General features: G+C 38.3%; 1 protein-coding gene across 3 annotated transcripts in view; it reads left to right on the top strand.

Annotated features, from left to right (window-relative positions):
* KDM3A (lysine demethylase 3A) overlaps window positions 1-14,823 on the top strand; it is a 31,915-nt gene extending 17,092 nt beyond the window's left edge. For all 3 annotated transcript variants that reach the window (XM_075050176.1, XM_075050100.1, XM_075050011.1), the window contains 15 exons: window positions 296-510; window positions 3,553-3,705; window positions 3,936-4,031; window positions 4,362-4,489; window positions 6,267-6,453; window positions 6,966-7,135; window positions 7,939-8,175; window positions 8,596-8,767; window positions 9,724-9,814; window positions 10,397-10,527; window positions 11,357-11,476; window positions 11,564-11,703; window positions 13,143-13,319; window positions 13,403-13,537; window positions 14,079-14,823. In XM_075050176.1, the coding sequence (XP_074906277.1) occupies window positions 296-510; window positions 3,553-3,705; window positions 3,936-4,031; window positions 4,362-4,489; window positions 6,267-6,453; window positions 6,966-7,135; window positions 7,939-8,175; window positions 8,596-8,767; window positions 9,724-9,814; window positions 10,397-10,527; window positions 11,357-11,476; window positions 11,564-11,703; window positions 13,143-13,319; window positions 13,403-13,537; window positions 14,079-14,159 (2,233 nt within the window). In that variant the 3' untranslated portion in view covers window positions 14,160-14,823. The remainder of the gene's footprint in view (window positions 1-295; window positions 511-3,552; window positions 3,706-3,935; window positions 4,032-4,361; window positions 4,490-6,266; window positions 6,454-6,965; window positions 7,136-7,938; window positions 8,176-8,595; window positions 8,768-9,723; window positions 9,815-10,396; window positions 10,528-11,356; window positions 11,477-11,563; window positions 11,704-13,142; window positions 13,320-13,402; window positions 13,538-14,078) is intronic.
* The last annotated feature ends 165 nt before the right edge of the window (window positions 14,824-14,988 follow it).

Below are 14,988 nucleotides of genomic sequence, written 5' to 3'. Positions count from 1 at the left end.
AAAATTGTTTCACCTGATTTGGTTTTGCGTGAATAAAAAAAACATTTAGTTAGGAAATGTACCTTACTACAAAAACTGATGTTTTGAGGCTTTTTTTTCAAACAGGCAGTACATTAAGAGTGCTTAACACTAATGACCAGTATGTTTACGCATGTTTATTGTAACCGTTAAGACTTAAGCTCGTTGACATACAGTATACGTATTCATAATTCAGGCATTGACTCATTGGAATGAATGTAAACTAATAAAACATTTGATATGATGGGTTTTTCTCCTTTTCCCCTTCTTTCTACAGGTTGCAATTTAATAAGCATGGAATATTACGTGAGGAAGGTTTCTTAACTCCAAATAAGTATGACCCTGAGGCTATTAGCTTGTGGCTGCCTTTATCAAAGAATGTTGTGGGTCTAGATCTCGACACAGCAAAGTATATCCTAGCCAACATTGGAGACCACTTTTGTCAGCTAGTGATATCTGAAAAGGAAGTTATGTCTACTATTGAACCACACAGTAAGATCAATTTTTATTAAAAGAATCTGTATTTCAGTAGCTTTGTGTGAAACTTCAGGCTTCTGACCTGTGTGGAAATACAATTGTGTGCATTTGGAAATGTCATGTAAGACTTCAGTGTTTCCCTCTCTTCTCAGAGAGAGGTAACAGTTAAGATCCGGTGTGAACTAGTGTCAACAACTCTTTGCTCACAGGTAGGGGGAAAGGGAAAAGTAATTCTGCCCTTCTTTGTGTCAGAAGACTTTTCTCAGTTCATCAAATGACTTTTCCTGTTGCAGAGTGTAATTCTGTTATGAATCAAAGTGTTAGAAAAACAAACAAACAAAAAAACCCAAACCAGCAGGCAGCTGACAACGATCTATTCTTAGCATGTAAATGAAATGAAGTTTTCATTTTGCACAGATTCTGTTAGATCGCTTTGGTCCTATTTTGTTGTTCTTGCATAATGGACCTAATGCTGCCTGTCAAGTCAGTAAAGAAATCTTCTTTTCTTCTGCCTGAAACTTTCCAGTAGGACTGTTTCAAGTGATTATATGTACAGCCCTACTGGGAATAGACTAGAGAGGTGCTGTTGGTGGGGTAACTGACTGTAGAGCTTCATCACTGCAACAGGGCAAACCTTGCATCCTTGAACACAGGGTTTTGGCCATATCGGAACCTTTCTGTAGCAAACATGAGCAGACGAATGGGGAAGGCTGTGATCTTGCATAATCACTTCTCAGAGTAGAATGACTCTTAAAACAATGTTTGTTTTTTGGATTATAAGTACATGACTGAGATGCAGTACAGTTTAGAATACTGTCTGCCCAATGTCTTCTGGAAATGGGTAGTATTGACATTCTGTAAAGACTGTATGAGTTTACTAGTCACTCTCAAGGTTTTGCACAGAAGAAAAAAACCTGTACAAGCTTGAATGCCCTTCAAAAGGGGAGAGAAGACTCGAGATGTTTCAGAAATGCTTGCTGTGAGGTCTTACCCTGGACTACTTGGAATCTGCAAGCTCTGCTTTTTGCTTGAATTGAAACATATTCAGGCCTGTGAAGCCAAAGTATCAATAGCCAGAGTGACAGGTACAGACTGGAATACTGAAACACTTTCAGAAGGATGAAATTTTGAGTGGAATTCATGAAGCAAAGGGGAGATATCCTGTTTCTTAATAGCAGAGGATGCATCTGTTAGGATACTTACCAGAAACATTCTCTGCTTAAAAAAGACACGCGAGTTCTGGAGTTGGTTTGAAAGGAGCAAAATGTCATGAATTCCTCTTGGTTTTTGCCCTATCTAGTGAGAGTAAGGGAACTCAATTTCATTAAAATGGAGGGTATTTTTAATGCTCTAGGTAGGAAAGAAGTAATTTACAGTCTACATACTCATTGTTCTTTGAACAGTTCAGTGAAAGAGTGCTCACTCAGTTGGCACAGGATAAAGGTAGATTCTTCTGCCACCATGACTTGAAGTTATGGTAAACTTTTTTTCTTGGCAGAGTTCAGTTGAAATGACGCCTTTTCATAAAAATTATGTCTCTGACAAACTGACCTTTTCCAAAATGTCAAAATATTGTGTTCAGATACTACTTTAGGGGATCGTTTATGTTTGAATATTTTTGCATTCCACAGTATGTCTTGGGGTCAGCCCTTCTCTCTTTTACTAGTGAGTCACCAGACTGGTAGGTACAGCCACAAGGCAAAGAAGTATGAGGGGGGGAAATTATTTGGGAGAGCTTCCTTAAAGAGAGTTCCTTAAAGGATTAGTAGAAAAGCACAAGTGAAATTATCCCTGTGTAGTAGAAGATTGACCAGTGTAGAAAGAACAGCTTGTGAGGTCACATTGTTCCTTGGCCACCGAGTGCCAAAAGGAGACAAGATCAAACTACAGAGAGGAAACAAAAGAATAGGAGGAATAGAAAAGGACAAAATTCAGAAAACTGAAATATGAAATGACATGCAAAAGATAAAAAAAACCCTTTATCCTGTTTTGGGGAAATTGGAGGGTTGGCCTAGAAAATGGTAAATATAGTACATGGTTTTTAAAAGGCAGAGAAGAATGGAGCTGGTGATATTTAGACCTCTGTCTCCTGGAAGAATTTTGAAGCAAGTAGTCAAACAATTTTTACCTCCTACTTAAGAACAAATTGTGCCAAGCTATTCTAGGTTTTGTTCCATACATAGTTAATGGGCGTTATACAGAAGAAAAGCAACAGATGTCTTGGATCCTGGTGTGGTTTTTTTAGCATATGTTAGGCCATGGTCTCTCATAACTTGCTTTTAAAATTAAGAAATGTTGTGGGCAGAAAAGTTTCAGAGAAGTTATAAGTGTGGAAGGAGGTAGGAGGAGGCAGATGTGTGCTTTTTGTCTAGTCTCATTTTCTAACTGGCAACGTGATGAAATGAAGATCAGGCTAAAATAATCTGTACATAATGCAGCCCTGGAAGGGCTTGTAATTTTTTGGAAGACACTGCCAACATTTGAGATGTTTTGAGTGAACTGAAGAAGTGACTTGGGGTCAGGAATGGTGTAATATAATAAGTACCTAAGAAGCCTGAACAGCAGTGGTCAGTTCTTCAGAGAAGAACTCACCATTCTGAGGATGTCTGAGTCTACAAATATATAGAAAAACTACTAAAAGGAAGAGAAGAACTATTTGTCCATTATGCTATTGAATTAAGAGCAAGGACAAGCTGGTTGTGCCAAGCTAGACATTAAGTTACTACTAGCAAGCTAAGCTTAATTTTTTTCTAGGCTAGCTGTGGAATTTCACTTATGAGAATGGTAGCAGTGCGCATGTTAACTTGGACAAATACACGTCAGGAGTAAGAGATGCATTTGGTGCTGTACAGGAGAAAGCAAAATGGTCTTGATTGCTTAGACAGTTTTGGACCTACTTCTCTGAATCTGTAACAGCAAAGGCTTTGTTTTGGAATTCCAATACAAAACCAAGTCTGAGTCTTATATCGCTAAAGTGTTTCAATGTAGCTATACTTAAGATGCAAATACTTTATTTTGTTTAAACTAACACTTTGACTAATCTGTCAATTACCACAGGACAGGTAGCCTGGAAGCGTGCAGTTCGTGGAGTTCGAGAAATGTGTGATGTCTGTGACACCACAATCTTCAACCTTCATTGGGTCTGCTCTAAGTGTGGCTTTGGCGTGTGTGTGGATTGTTACAGGATGAAGAAAAAAAGCTTACATGAAGGTGAGAATGCATATTGCTACTTTAAACAAAGGGAGGAGAGGGGAAAGAAAACCTGTATTTTGAACTTGGAAGTCAATAACAACCTTAAGCAACAAGACAATAAGCCTTCCCAACAAAAAGAACATGTTGTAGACCTGTGGTTTGGTATACCAATAATAGTAAAATATGTAGCTTTCCAGAGGAGGATGAAAGATGTACTAATAAAACAATTTAATGGTTTTGTTTTACAGATGATGACTCAGATACTTTCTCCTGGTTTAAATGTGTGAAGGGGCAGGTACATGAACCAGAGAATCTAATGCCTACACAAATAATTCCCGGAAAAGGTATTTTAAATATCTGATTGGGATGAAAAAATGCTATAGGCTTTTGCTGTCTTTTGTATGTTGTTGATATCGTACTGAGTGAGGGGGTTTTTTTAGTAATAAAGTTAGTAAAAGCTTAGTATTTATTGTCCAAAGACTGGAACAGCCTGTGTACTTAATACTATTTTATTATCTTTGACCTTTACAAAGAAGTAGCAAAACGTCTTGTTTAATGAACTGTGTTCGTGTACTATTGTTTACCTGCATAGCATACACAATTTTTTAAGAAGTCTTATTGAATGCTGGATGTTCAAATTACATGTGAGCTCATTAATGACTCTTTTCCTTCAGCTCTCTACGATGTTGGTGATATCGTTCACTCTATAAGAACAAAATGGGGAATAAAGGCAAATTGTCCTTGTGCAAATAAGCAGTTCAAGGCGCTATCAAAGCCAACTCTAAAGGAGGATTCAAAACAGGTATTGCTACTGTCTTACACTATGTCTGTGTAGTACAGGTTTGCCTCAGGCTACTACCCATATTGGAAGCCTATGTTAATTGACTTTGTAGGTATGCCAATCCTGACTACTACTGATAACCTTACCATGTAGGTTTTTGTTCAAAATCTGTATTCAGTATTCATCTTTCTGGTTCAGGTCTTTTTTAAGTTTTAGGGAAAATCTCATTGTGTCCCTTTTGACACACTGATGCCTCAGTAAGTGATCTATCCTTGAAAAATGCTCAGGATTTTTTAAAGCAAAAATAGGATTAGACTGAGAGAACCCTTAAGAGAACTGTCTTAAGTACAGACTAGTGGGAATGGTTGTAAAGTGTAGGCTATCCCTTGCGTCCTGGAGATGTAATACATGCAGCATCTAAAAGAATAAGTAGGTTGGAAGAGCACTAGAATTCATACAAGAGCTAAACATGAATAAAATTGAAGGCTAGAGTAGTATGGAGAAGCACTGACTTCTCTGGGAATCCTGATGGAATGTTTGCTGCTCATTATATTAAAAAAAAACCCAAAACCAACAACAACAACAACAAAAAACCCCCAACCCCAAACAAACAAAATCCTACCATATTTATTTGTAAATGGATGTAGTATTTTTCTCTTAAAAATAGAGCACAAATTTATGGCTTAGTTTTGCAGCATCTTACAAGAAACCCGCTGAATTAAGTAATTTTAATTTTGTTGTATGCTTATTTGTAAACTTATTTTGAGAATAAATGTGTTATCTCAAGTGTAAGTAGCAGGCTGAACTTGGTTTTGGTGTTGGTAATCAGTAGAAGAGACGAAAAATATTTTGATATGTTAAAAGCGAGGAAAATGTTTACATGATTCAAAAGTTAGCCTACAACTGACCTAGCTTCAGTCTTCTGTTTCAAAAGATTTCCTCTATGACCCTGGACAATCAGCTGCATTGAAATTTATCTATACCTCTCTTTCTGTAAAATTAGGTACTGCAGTGGTTGTATGAGGATTAGATTATTAAATTTTGTAGCAATTTATGTTATGTCATGTTTGGAATCTTTACCGAGCATCAGCAGTCATTAAGAGATGAAATAAAGAACATAGCAATAGGCAGACACAGGTGCAGAATAATTTCTTGACTGGGAAGTATTTGAGCAGAGAGAAGAAATTTAGCCAGTCATGCAGGAATCCCAGGCCAAAGCAGTAGTTCTGGTTAGTCTATTACCTAGAGTCTCCAAATGAGTAGATAAATCGGCTGCATAGGAGATGTACAGTAGTCCTGTGCTTGGATTGTGCTGGCCAGGCCAGTGCTGCACTCATATGTACGTGTACTTTAGACCTGTCAGGTGAGCAGACTTTTGCCACCTTCTTAAGGTAAAAAATTTAGGAGTGCTATGTATTTGTTTTAGTCTACTGAACTAGACCTCCAGCATAGCCCTGGTCTGAACATCAGCTATCACTAGAATTGTGAGAGTGGTGCTATTAAAATGGCATTTGGTTCCCTAGAAAATGCATCTGGGAACTTGGCTTTCTGTGCTTGTCATGAGGGGTGATGGAGTCTGTGGCCTCCTCTTAAAATCTGGAGATCCTGAATCCTCCTGGATTGTCATCTCTGGTTGATACTGAGATGCAATGCTGACCTCTTGTGGAGATCAGATATTTTTTGAAGAGCCGAACCATTTTTTTGGCAAAAGAATTAATTTGGACATGTTTATTGCTTGCTTCCCTTTTCTGAGTAGAGTGTGTTTGTGTCTAATCAAGTTCTCATGTTGTTTTTTCAGAACTTGGTACCTGGAGAGAGGACCAGCCTTCAACATAACAGCTTCGTCCTGAGCCCACAAGTCACTACACACGATCCTCCTCTAAAGTCAGCAATTGGAAGTAAACAAACGGCTTCAGTAAATACTTCTCCTTCATTAAGTTGGTTATCAAATCTAACAAGTGGAAACGTGAATAAAGAAAACAAAGGTATGTGCAGAACCACTGAAGAGTAAACCCTTTGTGGCTGTTTGTCAGAAGACTATAGATCACACCCAGCAATATCGTGCGTTGAGAATGATATAATCTGCCTGCTGGGATGGGCGTTCTATGCCTGTACTGCAAAACTGGTCCATGGCAATGATTTGGAGTAAAACCTGGCAGGGTTAGCATATATATATATATATTTTTTTTTTTTTTTTTAAAGACTGGATTAATATCCCATAGATGCAAATATTCTTGAAAATTCAAACTGAGAATGCATTTACTTTAGAATGTGTGATTTTAAAAAACTTTGGAGTATTGAAGAAAGTTAAGTGAAAGGAGTATTTCATCTGCATGTATTGAGAGATGATTTATACATAAAAGTACATATGTACATACATGTATGCATATGGGAGTACCTTGTTGTCTTTAAAAAAAAATTCCAAAGCATATGTTTCTCATGATTCAGAGGATTAATCCTTGCTTCATTCTCAGATGTGCTCTTTTCTTCATTTCAGAGAAACTCCTCATACCTATTTCGAAGAATGAAAATAAACCTCTTCAGACACTCCCTAGTTTAGCTAAGCCTGCTGCAGCCCTGCAGACATTCAACAGTGCAATATTAACACCCGTGAGCAACAATAACACAGGTTTCTTGCGGAATCTCTTGAACTCTTCTGGAGGAAAGGTATATGAAAAATTTTGTTTTACAGGTTTGAGTTGATACTAGACTTAAACTACTGTTCTAAACCTGTGAACAACTACCATGAACGTTAGTCACAGTAGGTAAAATTCTGTCTTCATTTGGGAAAAAAGACTTAATTCAGTTTCTATGTTGCAGTGCTCCAGTTAGTGCTTTCTAGAGGAGTAGCTTCGTGGTACTGCCGGCAAGTCTTACTTGGTGAGGGGTCGGGAACCAAGTGATAAAGCAGATTAAGTTACTTAGGCTAGTGTCTGGCAGGTGCATTGATTGGCATGTCCATTAGACTCAAAAAAGAGGCATCAAGGAACTTACAGATGGAGGGAAAAAGATTCTGTGGTGGGTGACTGTGTTTCTCATACCTCATTTGCAGGCTGTTACACTTCAGATGTTCTTGGGCTTTGTTTGCTCTTACAGATATGACTTCAAAATGGTGGGGTAAAATACTGTGCTTGAGAGTTCCTTGATGAAACTGCATTTCTGTTCTTGATATAAAGAAAGTCCTGTTCGTGCTGTATTTCATGGTTTTCTGCAGCACTGCTGAAATGTAAATCAGAGTAAAGTTGTTATGCCAGAATGCTGTAGACAAAGTGTCAGAAATGGCATTGGCATTTAATGATGGTGAGTTTCTAAACAACAAAGTTCTGCAGATTTTTGTTTCTCTGCACAACTGTGAGCTCAAGTGAAAAATTTTGAAAGTGGCAAATATCTTCTTTAAAGTCTGTAGGTCAAGGCAACAGAGAAGTTCACCAACTTCTGGTTTTGTTCTTTCCTCTTTTTTTTTTTATCAGTCAGACAATGGACTCAAAAGTACACCCAAAATCCTTGATGACATTTTTGCTTCCCTGGTGCAAAATAGAACCATTACAGATTTGCCTAAGAAACCTCAAGGATTGACTATAAAGCCTACAATAATGGGGTTTGATACGCCTCACTACTGGTTATGTGATAACCGCTTGCTATGTCTTCAAGATCCCAACAATGAAAGTAATTGGAATGTCTTCAGGGAGTGCTGGAAGCAGGGACAGGTATTGAAGTTTTTCTGCTTTTTTCCATTTTCTGTTCATGTACTTTGCCATTTAATTGAAGTGCAGGTACAAACTTACTGCAATGATAATAAGCAACGCTAAACCTTCATAAAATGTACTACGTGAACAGTGTTAGATCCTTGGATAAAAGGGTGTATGTTTTACTATTTGAAATCAGTTTCTAAACTCACTGCTGAATTTATGGCTCTCTTTAAAAAGCTGCCTTATAGCTTGAAATAAAGAATGATCAAATGCATGGCATAATTCTGGTAAGGCAGGCTGAGCATTTATTTTAGGAAATAGAGCGTTCGCAGAGTGCCTGTGTTCAAACGTTCAGTACGTTTTATGCATTACCCTATTCTGGTTGGAATTAGAATTTTTGGTGTTTAATAATTCTTCTGAATGTATTCTTCTTCATAGCCTGTAATGGTGTCAGGAGTGCATCACAAATTAAATGCAGACCTCTGGAGACCTGAGTCCTTTAGGAAGGAATTTGGCCAGCAGGAAGTAGATCTGGTTAACTGCAGGACCAATGAAATCATTACTGGAGCTACTGTAGGGGATTTTTGGGATGGATTTGAAGATATTTCAAGTAAGTAGTGTGAATTTTTGTTCCAATAGGCAAAATATTCAGCAGCAATAATTTTGCCCTAGCACCAACTTGTCATCATTAAGCAGCGTAAAAGATGTTCCAGGCTTTTTCTTCATCCCGGACAGTGTGTCTGCAGTGTATTCTCACTGTGTATGCTTGTGGGATGGTGGACTGGATAGAAACTGTCAGCCCTATGGAGTACTCTCCTACAGGGGTACGTTTGGCTGCCTTTAGTCTTTTGGGGAACCATTCTGAGAAAGTTTGGGATCCTTCCTAGCAAGTAGATTCACCTGTCAGCTTTTTTGACCAGTTGAGTGAAACATAAAAGAGCATGTGTAGTGTTGGTGCTCACACAATAATTGGGTTCTGCTGTTTTAACTTGCAGGTGCCTCTTGTTCCTAAGGAACTAAAGTTATTTTGTATAAAAATGGGTTTAGGGGAGGTGAGCATGAGGTTTGGCGTTGTTTTCACTTCTAGGTGAAAACAAACTTTTTCTAGGAGAAATAGTACTTGCCATGGCATCTGGAGTTCTACTTCATTTGTTTGTGTGATGTAAACTTACAGAATTTGGTACTTGGGGCAAGAAGAGTTGGGAGCAGGAAGGCTCACTAACACCTTTCTTTTCTGTTACTTGATCTTTGAAAAGATCTGGCTTTATCATCAGCTACTCTAGCCTCAAACACAAAACAGTTGCCTGAGCTAAATTGTAGGAAGTGCTTGGGCAGGGGAGCTGGTGAAGATTACTTGTCTAGTCTGAATTCTTCCGTCATAACGTGTTTGTCACAGCAGTAATACCCAACTGTGGTGTCAGATGAACTTGTATGTCTTTGGTTCTACATAAATAGTTTTGGAATGAACATGATTTTAAACTACAATAAGTATTTCTTTGTCTTGATTCTTTGGATTTTGAGTTGTACAACTGTTAAAAACTAAAACTTGTTAATATTTGACAATAGGTCGCCTGAGAACAGAAGAAGGAGAGCCAATGGTGTTGAAGCTTAAAGACTGGCCTCCAGGAGAAGACTTCAGAGATATGATGCCTTCTCGGTATGAATTTACAAAGAAACTGTTCATCATTTGTGTGGTACACCCCCAAAATAATGGAATATAGGAATACTGTTATGTTTTGACACCTGCTTTAGCTTTGAGAAGCAGTTGGTCACGTGTGAACCATTTTGTTTCTCAGAGATGCCTGACATAGCTGGAAATGCTAAGCAAGTTTTATGATAAATTTTTACGTAGTTCATTGTATTTATTGTCAAGTAAAGTGAGTACCTAAAATTGCGAAGGGTTGGTTAAACTTCTGGAAGCCTCCTAAAAGCCTGCGTCATTTTGGAATCTTAAGTTCAGTTGAAGCTTATTTTTTGCTGAACTTTAAGTATTCTGACTTACTCGATTTGATATTAGTTAAGATGGTTACAGAAGGAAATAACATTACTCCAGAGCAGTTAAATTTGTTTATCTGTTATATTCCTGTGCCTTGCTTGTTTTTTTTCCTTTTCATGGTGTCCAGTAAACCCCCTGGGGGAAGGAGTACAGTTTCTTGACTGGAGAAAGCTTTTGTTGCAGTCTACTTTAGTCTGCTTTTTTTATCAGTTCCTAATGTTAGATTGTGCTGTATTACTTTAGGTTTGATGACTTGATGAAAAATATTCCATTGCCAGAATACACTAGGAGAGGCGGCAAGCTCAACCTTGCCTCTCGACTTCCTAACTATTTTGTACGACCAGATTTGGGCCCAAAGATGTACAATGCATACGGTAAGGAATTTTTCACTCTAAAGGTCACATTGACCACATGTTCAAATTAAAATTTACTGTAAATTAAATGAATCCTTGCTGTTGTAGACAATTTGATTAATCCCATTGATCTGAAAGCCTAACTTTGGCTCACTTACAGGTATTAGTGATGTCCAGAGCATTATATGATGTTATTAAATGTGTTTTGTCCAAGTGGTTTCAAGCCAATAATATTTATTCCCAGTCTTCTCAACTTGTTCCACATGTGTACACACAGCCTCTCTTTCCTATAGCTGGGAGTATGTATTTGTTGTTTTGCTACTTTTGGCTGTATCACTTCTGTTACTTCCCCTTTTTGGGCTGTATCATTTAGTTTTTAATCTCTTCTGGAGCAGTTCTTTCCATGGCTAGTTCATCTGCTGTCACTCAAAAGGCATTTAAAACTAAGCGTGATCATGGCCAGCAAAGAGATCGTGGCTAGTAAATACTGTAGGAGCTGCCTTTTAGAGTGAAAAAGAGACTTTCTGAGAATACTTTGTTCTAAACTACTATAGAAACCTTTTAGCAGGCCTTAAATGTGACTTTGATATATCATACAGGCTAGGTATAGATGTGGATCAATGTGTCAGCCTGTAAACTGATTGCTTGGGAAGACACAAACAAGATGGGGCAAGGTCCTGGATATAAAATATATTGCTGTACTGGAATCATTTGCTGATAAAAGTAAAAACTCTCTGGTCCCTTCAGATAGTGCTGCTGAGAGTGGCATAAGGTTTTTTTGTTTGTTTGTGTTTTGTTTTTGTTTTTTTGTCTTACTAATGTACCTGCTATTCTTTTTTTCTTCCTCCAGGCTTAATAACACCAGAGGATAGAAAATATGGCACAACAAACCTCCATTTAGATGTGTCTGATGCAGCTAATGTTATGGTTTATGTGGGTATCCCCAAAGGCCAGGCTGATCAAGAAGAAGGTAAAGTCTGTCTTGTGTTCTGGGGGATTATTTCTGTGGCTGGTGGGAAGGTCCTTTAGTGTAACTGCTTGTATTTATTCTCAACAGAAGTGCTTAAAACCATACAAGATGGTGATTCTGATGAATTGACAATTAAACGTTTTACTGAAAGTAGAGAAAAACCTGGAGCTCTGTGGCACATTTATGCTGCTAAAGATACAGAGAAGATCCGTGAATTCCTTAAAAAGGTAGGCCGTTAATCTTAAAAAAACCCTGATCTTCTGTCTATGTGGGCTTGCAAATGTGTATCCTTGGACTTTTCTCTGCCTTCCTATGCCAGTTGTTCTGGAAACAAATGTACTTGTGTTGTGTCCCAGACAAAACTACTCATGTGCCATGAATCTTGTAGGATCTGAGAAGGGTAGCAAGTTGAAGGTTGAAGTTATCCTGTATGTAGATACACTGCTTTTGCCCACACTTCTTACAGCACAAGTAATGGTGTTATGTAATGAACAAAAAAATAGCTGGTTTAGATTTAAGCAAAACCACAGTTTAATCTTAAACTAGATCCTTCTTAAAAAGTTCTTGGGAAATGTCAGAGCAATATGTGGTACATAAAGTTCTTTCTCGGTCTCTTCCTTTTCCTGCTTTTTTTTTCCCCATACCTTTATGAGGTTTGGATTAAGGGAAAAGAACAAGTTATTTTGGGTGATGTTTTCATGGGAGTTAAAAGTTTAGTAGAGATGTGACACTACATCCAAATGGGCTTGTTTCAGTACTTAATTTCACCACCAATGGTCCAGAGTTCTTGGTGGTCTTAATTCTGGAACTTCTTTGGTGTTCTAAAAGTGGAAAGAGCTAATATGTTGATGTTTAAAAGGATAAATGGGATGATCTGAACAACTCTTGGCTTTGTCAGCCTGACTACTGTCTTGGGCAGAAGCTTAGGCTACAGCAGATTTGTTTAGTATTAACCAAGAACAAATCTTATACTTGATAAAACATGATACTGAATTTGATAGGCATTGGCATTTTGAGTTTTGGCAGCTTGTCTTGGAGTAGAACCAAGCTGTTTATCTCCTCCCAAATGAGTTTTTGGGCTATACAGTCCTGGGTGTAAATGATTGCCACAGCAAATTGGATTTATACTGGAAGGTTTTGCAGAAATTCTCTCCCCACAGCCCTCAAATTTCTCTTCTAAAGTGCTTGTTGTGCCTCCCAGTGTTGTATTTCTTGTATCTAGTTCACATCCTCTGTTTTGGTCAGTGAGCACACTGACTAATGCTGGCCTCAGGGCAGACGCCTGCTGAATTCCACACTCGGTAGTTTCTTCCAGTTACAGGCTATAGCAGTGTAAGAGTATTGATCCTGTATATGATAGTGGTCCCCACTGTGAACCCACGTGAGTCACTTAACCCTTCTGTTTCTTCTTCCTGTAAATTGGGTTTACTTGCATTTCCTATATCTACCTTTGCAATGTGACTGTGAAGCAAGAGGGACTGAGAAATTATGAAGCCTTGACAAACTAAGGACTGAGTAAGAATCCAAACCTTTCATTGTATACTCTTCTACCTGAACACACGGTGCAAATCACCCTGGCATGCGTGCATACAGAGTACCACAGATACACCTTAATTATCCAGTAAGACTGGTATATTATAATACCTGTTGTCTTGTGACTTTCCAGGTTGCGGAAGAACAAGGTCAAGAAAACCCTGTAGATCACGATCCCATTCATGATCAGAGTTGGTACTTGGACCGACCACTAAGAAAACGCCTTCATCAAGAGTATGGAGTTCAAGGCTGGGCTATTGTACAGTTTCTAGGAGATGTAGTTTTCATTCCAGCAGGAGCTCCACACCAGGCAAGGACCAGGGGACGCGGTTACAGCCTGACCACTTGGGCAGACTTCAGAGCACACGGCTAATGCTTGTTTCTTCTCTCCAGGTTCATAATTTGTACAGTTGTATTAAAGTTGCAGAAGACTTTGTATCCCCAGAGCATGTCAAACACTGCTTCTGGCTCACTCAGGAATTTAGATATCTGTCGCATACGCATACGAACCATGAAGATAAATTGCAGGTAACTTACCAATGCTCAAGATGAACGCTGCCCCTCTTAAGCCTTTCAGAAAACCCCACCAAACCCACAACAAACAACCCTCACCAAACCCATAAGGGGTGGGTGTGTCCACATGACCCAAGCTGCTTTCATGTTCAGATCAGCTTTAATGCATTGGATCTTGAAGAGGAATTTCCATAGGCTTTTGAATTGTAACTGATTTTTAGTAGTTTTGAGGAAACCTTCTGAAGCTTCTCCTGAGATTCTTTCGAAATGTTTCCTTCTCCTTTTTCTTTTGTTTTCCTTCTAGCTGAGCTTGCAATACTCTCCTCAGGCTACAGGGTTTCAGTTTATATCCTGTTAGAATTTGAACGTTATTTGCACAAGTTAGTGACTTACATGAAGGTCGTGCAGATGAGCACATTTAAACTGAAAGGAGAGCTGCATGGGCTGTGGGGATGTGGGAAGTTGTGCAGGTGTCTTCTGCATGTCAGAGTCTTCCAACCTGACCCTAACCATGCTGTTTACTTGTAAAACTGAATGCCTTCTCTCTTCCTCCTAGGTGAAGAATGTCATATACCATGCTGTTAAAGATGCAGTTGGGATACTGAGGGCTAATGAATCCAGCCTTAGCAGACCGTAAAGTAGAAAGCCTTAACCACACACTATGAAACAGAAGCACTGGCAGCTGTTTTAACTACTCAGTCAGGACCTCTGTGGACTTTGAGATTATATGAATGTTACCTCATCTTCCTTTCAGCAGTACCAGAGGATCGTGGTACTATGTTCTGTGTATTCTTCCAATGTTTACAAACCTGATATGTATATGTAGTAATATGTATGGACTGTGGCATACTGTGAATGCTCAGTTGCAATAGAACTTTATATGGAGTTGCTCTCCAGACTGTACAAAATACCTCCTATAGAACTGTCGGAAACTATTCCAAATTACTCATTTGAAAAAATATTATTCAAGACGTTGTAAAGCCCAATTTTTAAGATTTATTTTGGGGTGGGAGGAAGTACGGAGTCACCCAAGTTAATAACCAATTTACATAAAAATAAGAATGCAGTTCTGGAATTTCACATTAACATAGAACTAGCATTTAAAAGTAGCTTTAAGCTATTGTATAGTAACATAGAGATGGGGGTTAACCATCTTTAGGTAAATGTATTTAAATTTCTAAATGTTAAGAGAAACTTTTAATCAAATGTCTTCTGTTTGAAACTGCTCTTTAATTTGAACTGATGTTTGATTCTCTGGTTTTTAACACTGAATGGACTACATAAAATTCTTCTATTTCAGATATTGTTCCTTGCCTGGCTTCTTCAATTGACTCTTTAAAATGTAATTAATTTGATGCAGTGCTTTGAAATGCAAAAGCAAGTTGTGTATCATATACTGCTTTTAATGTATCTGAAGGGTTAGGGTATTGAATTTAGCGATCTGTCTAGCAGCCTTTCAGATCTGT

The sequence above is a fragment of the Buteo buteo genome, chromosome 1 (assembly GCF_964188355.1).
Source record: "Buteo buteo chromosome 1, bButBut1.hap1.1, whole genome shotgun sequence".
Lineage (NCBI taxonomy): Eukaryota > Metazoa > Chordata > Aves > Accipitriformes > Accipitridae > Buteo > Buteo buteo.
The sequence above is the reverse complement of the archived record's forward strand: the minus strand, read 5'-3'. Positions and strand labels throughout refer to the sequence as shown.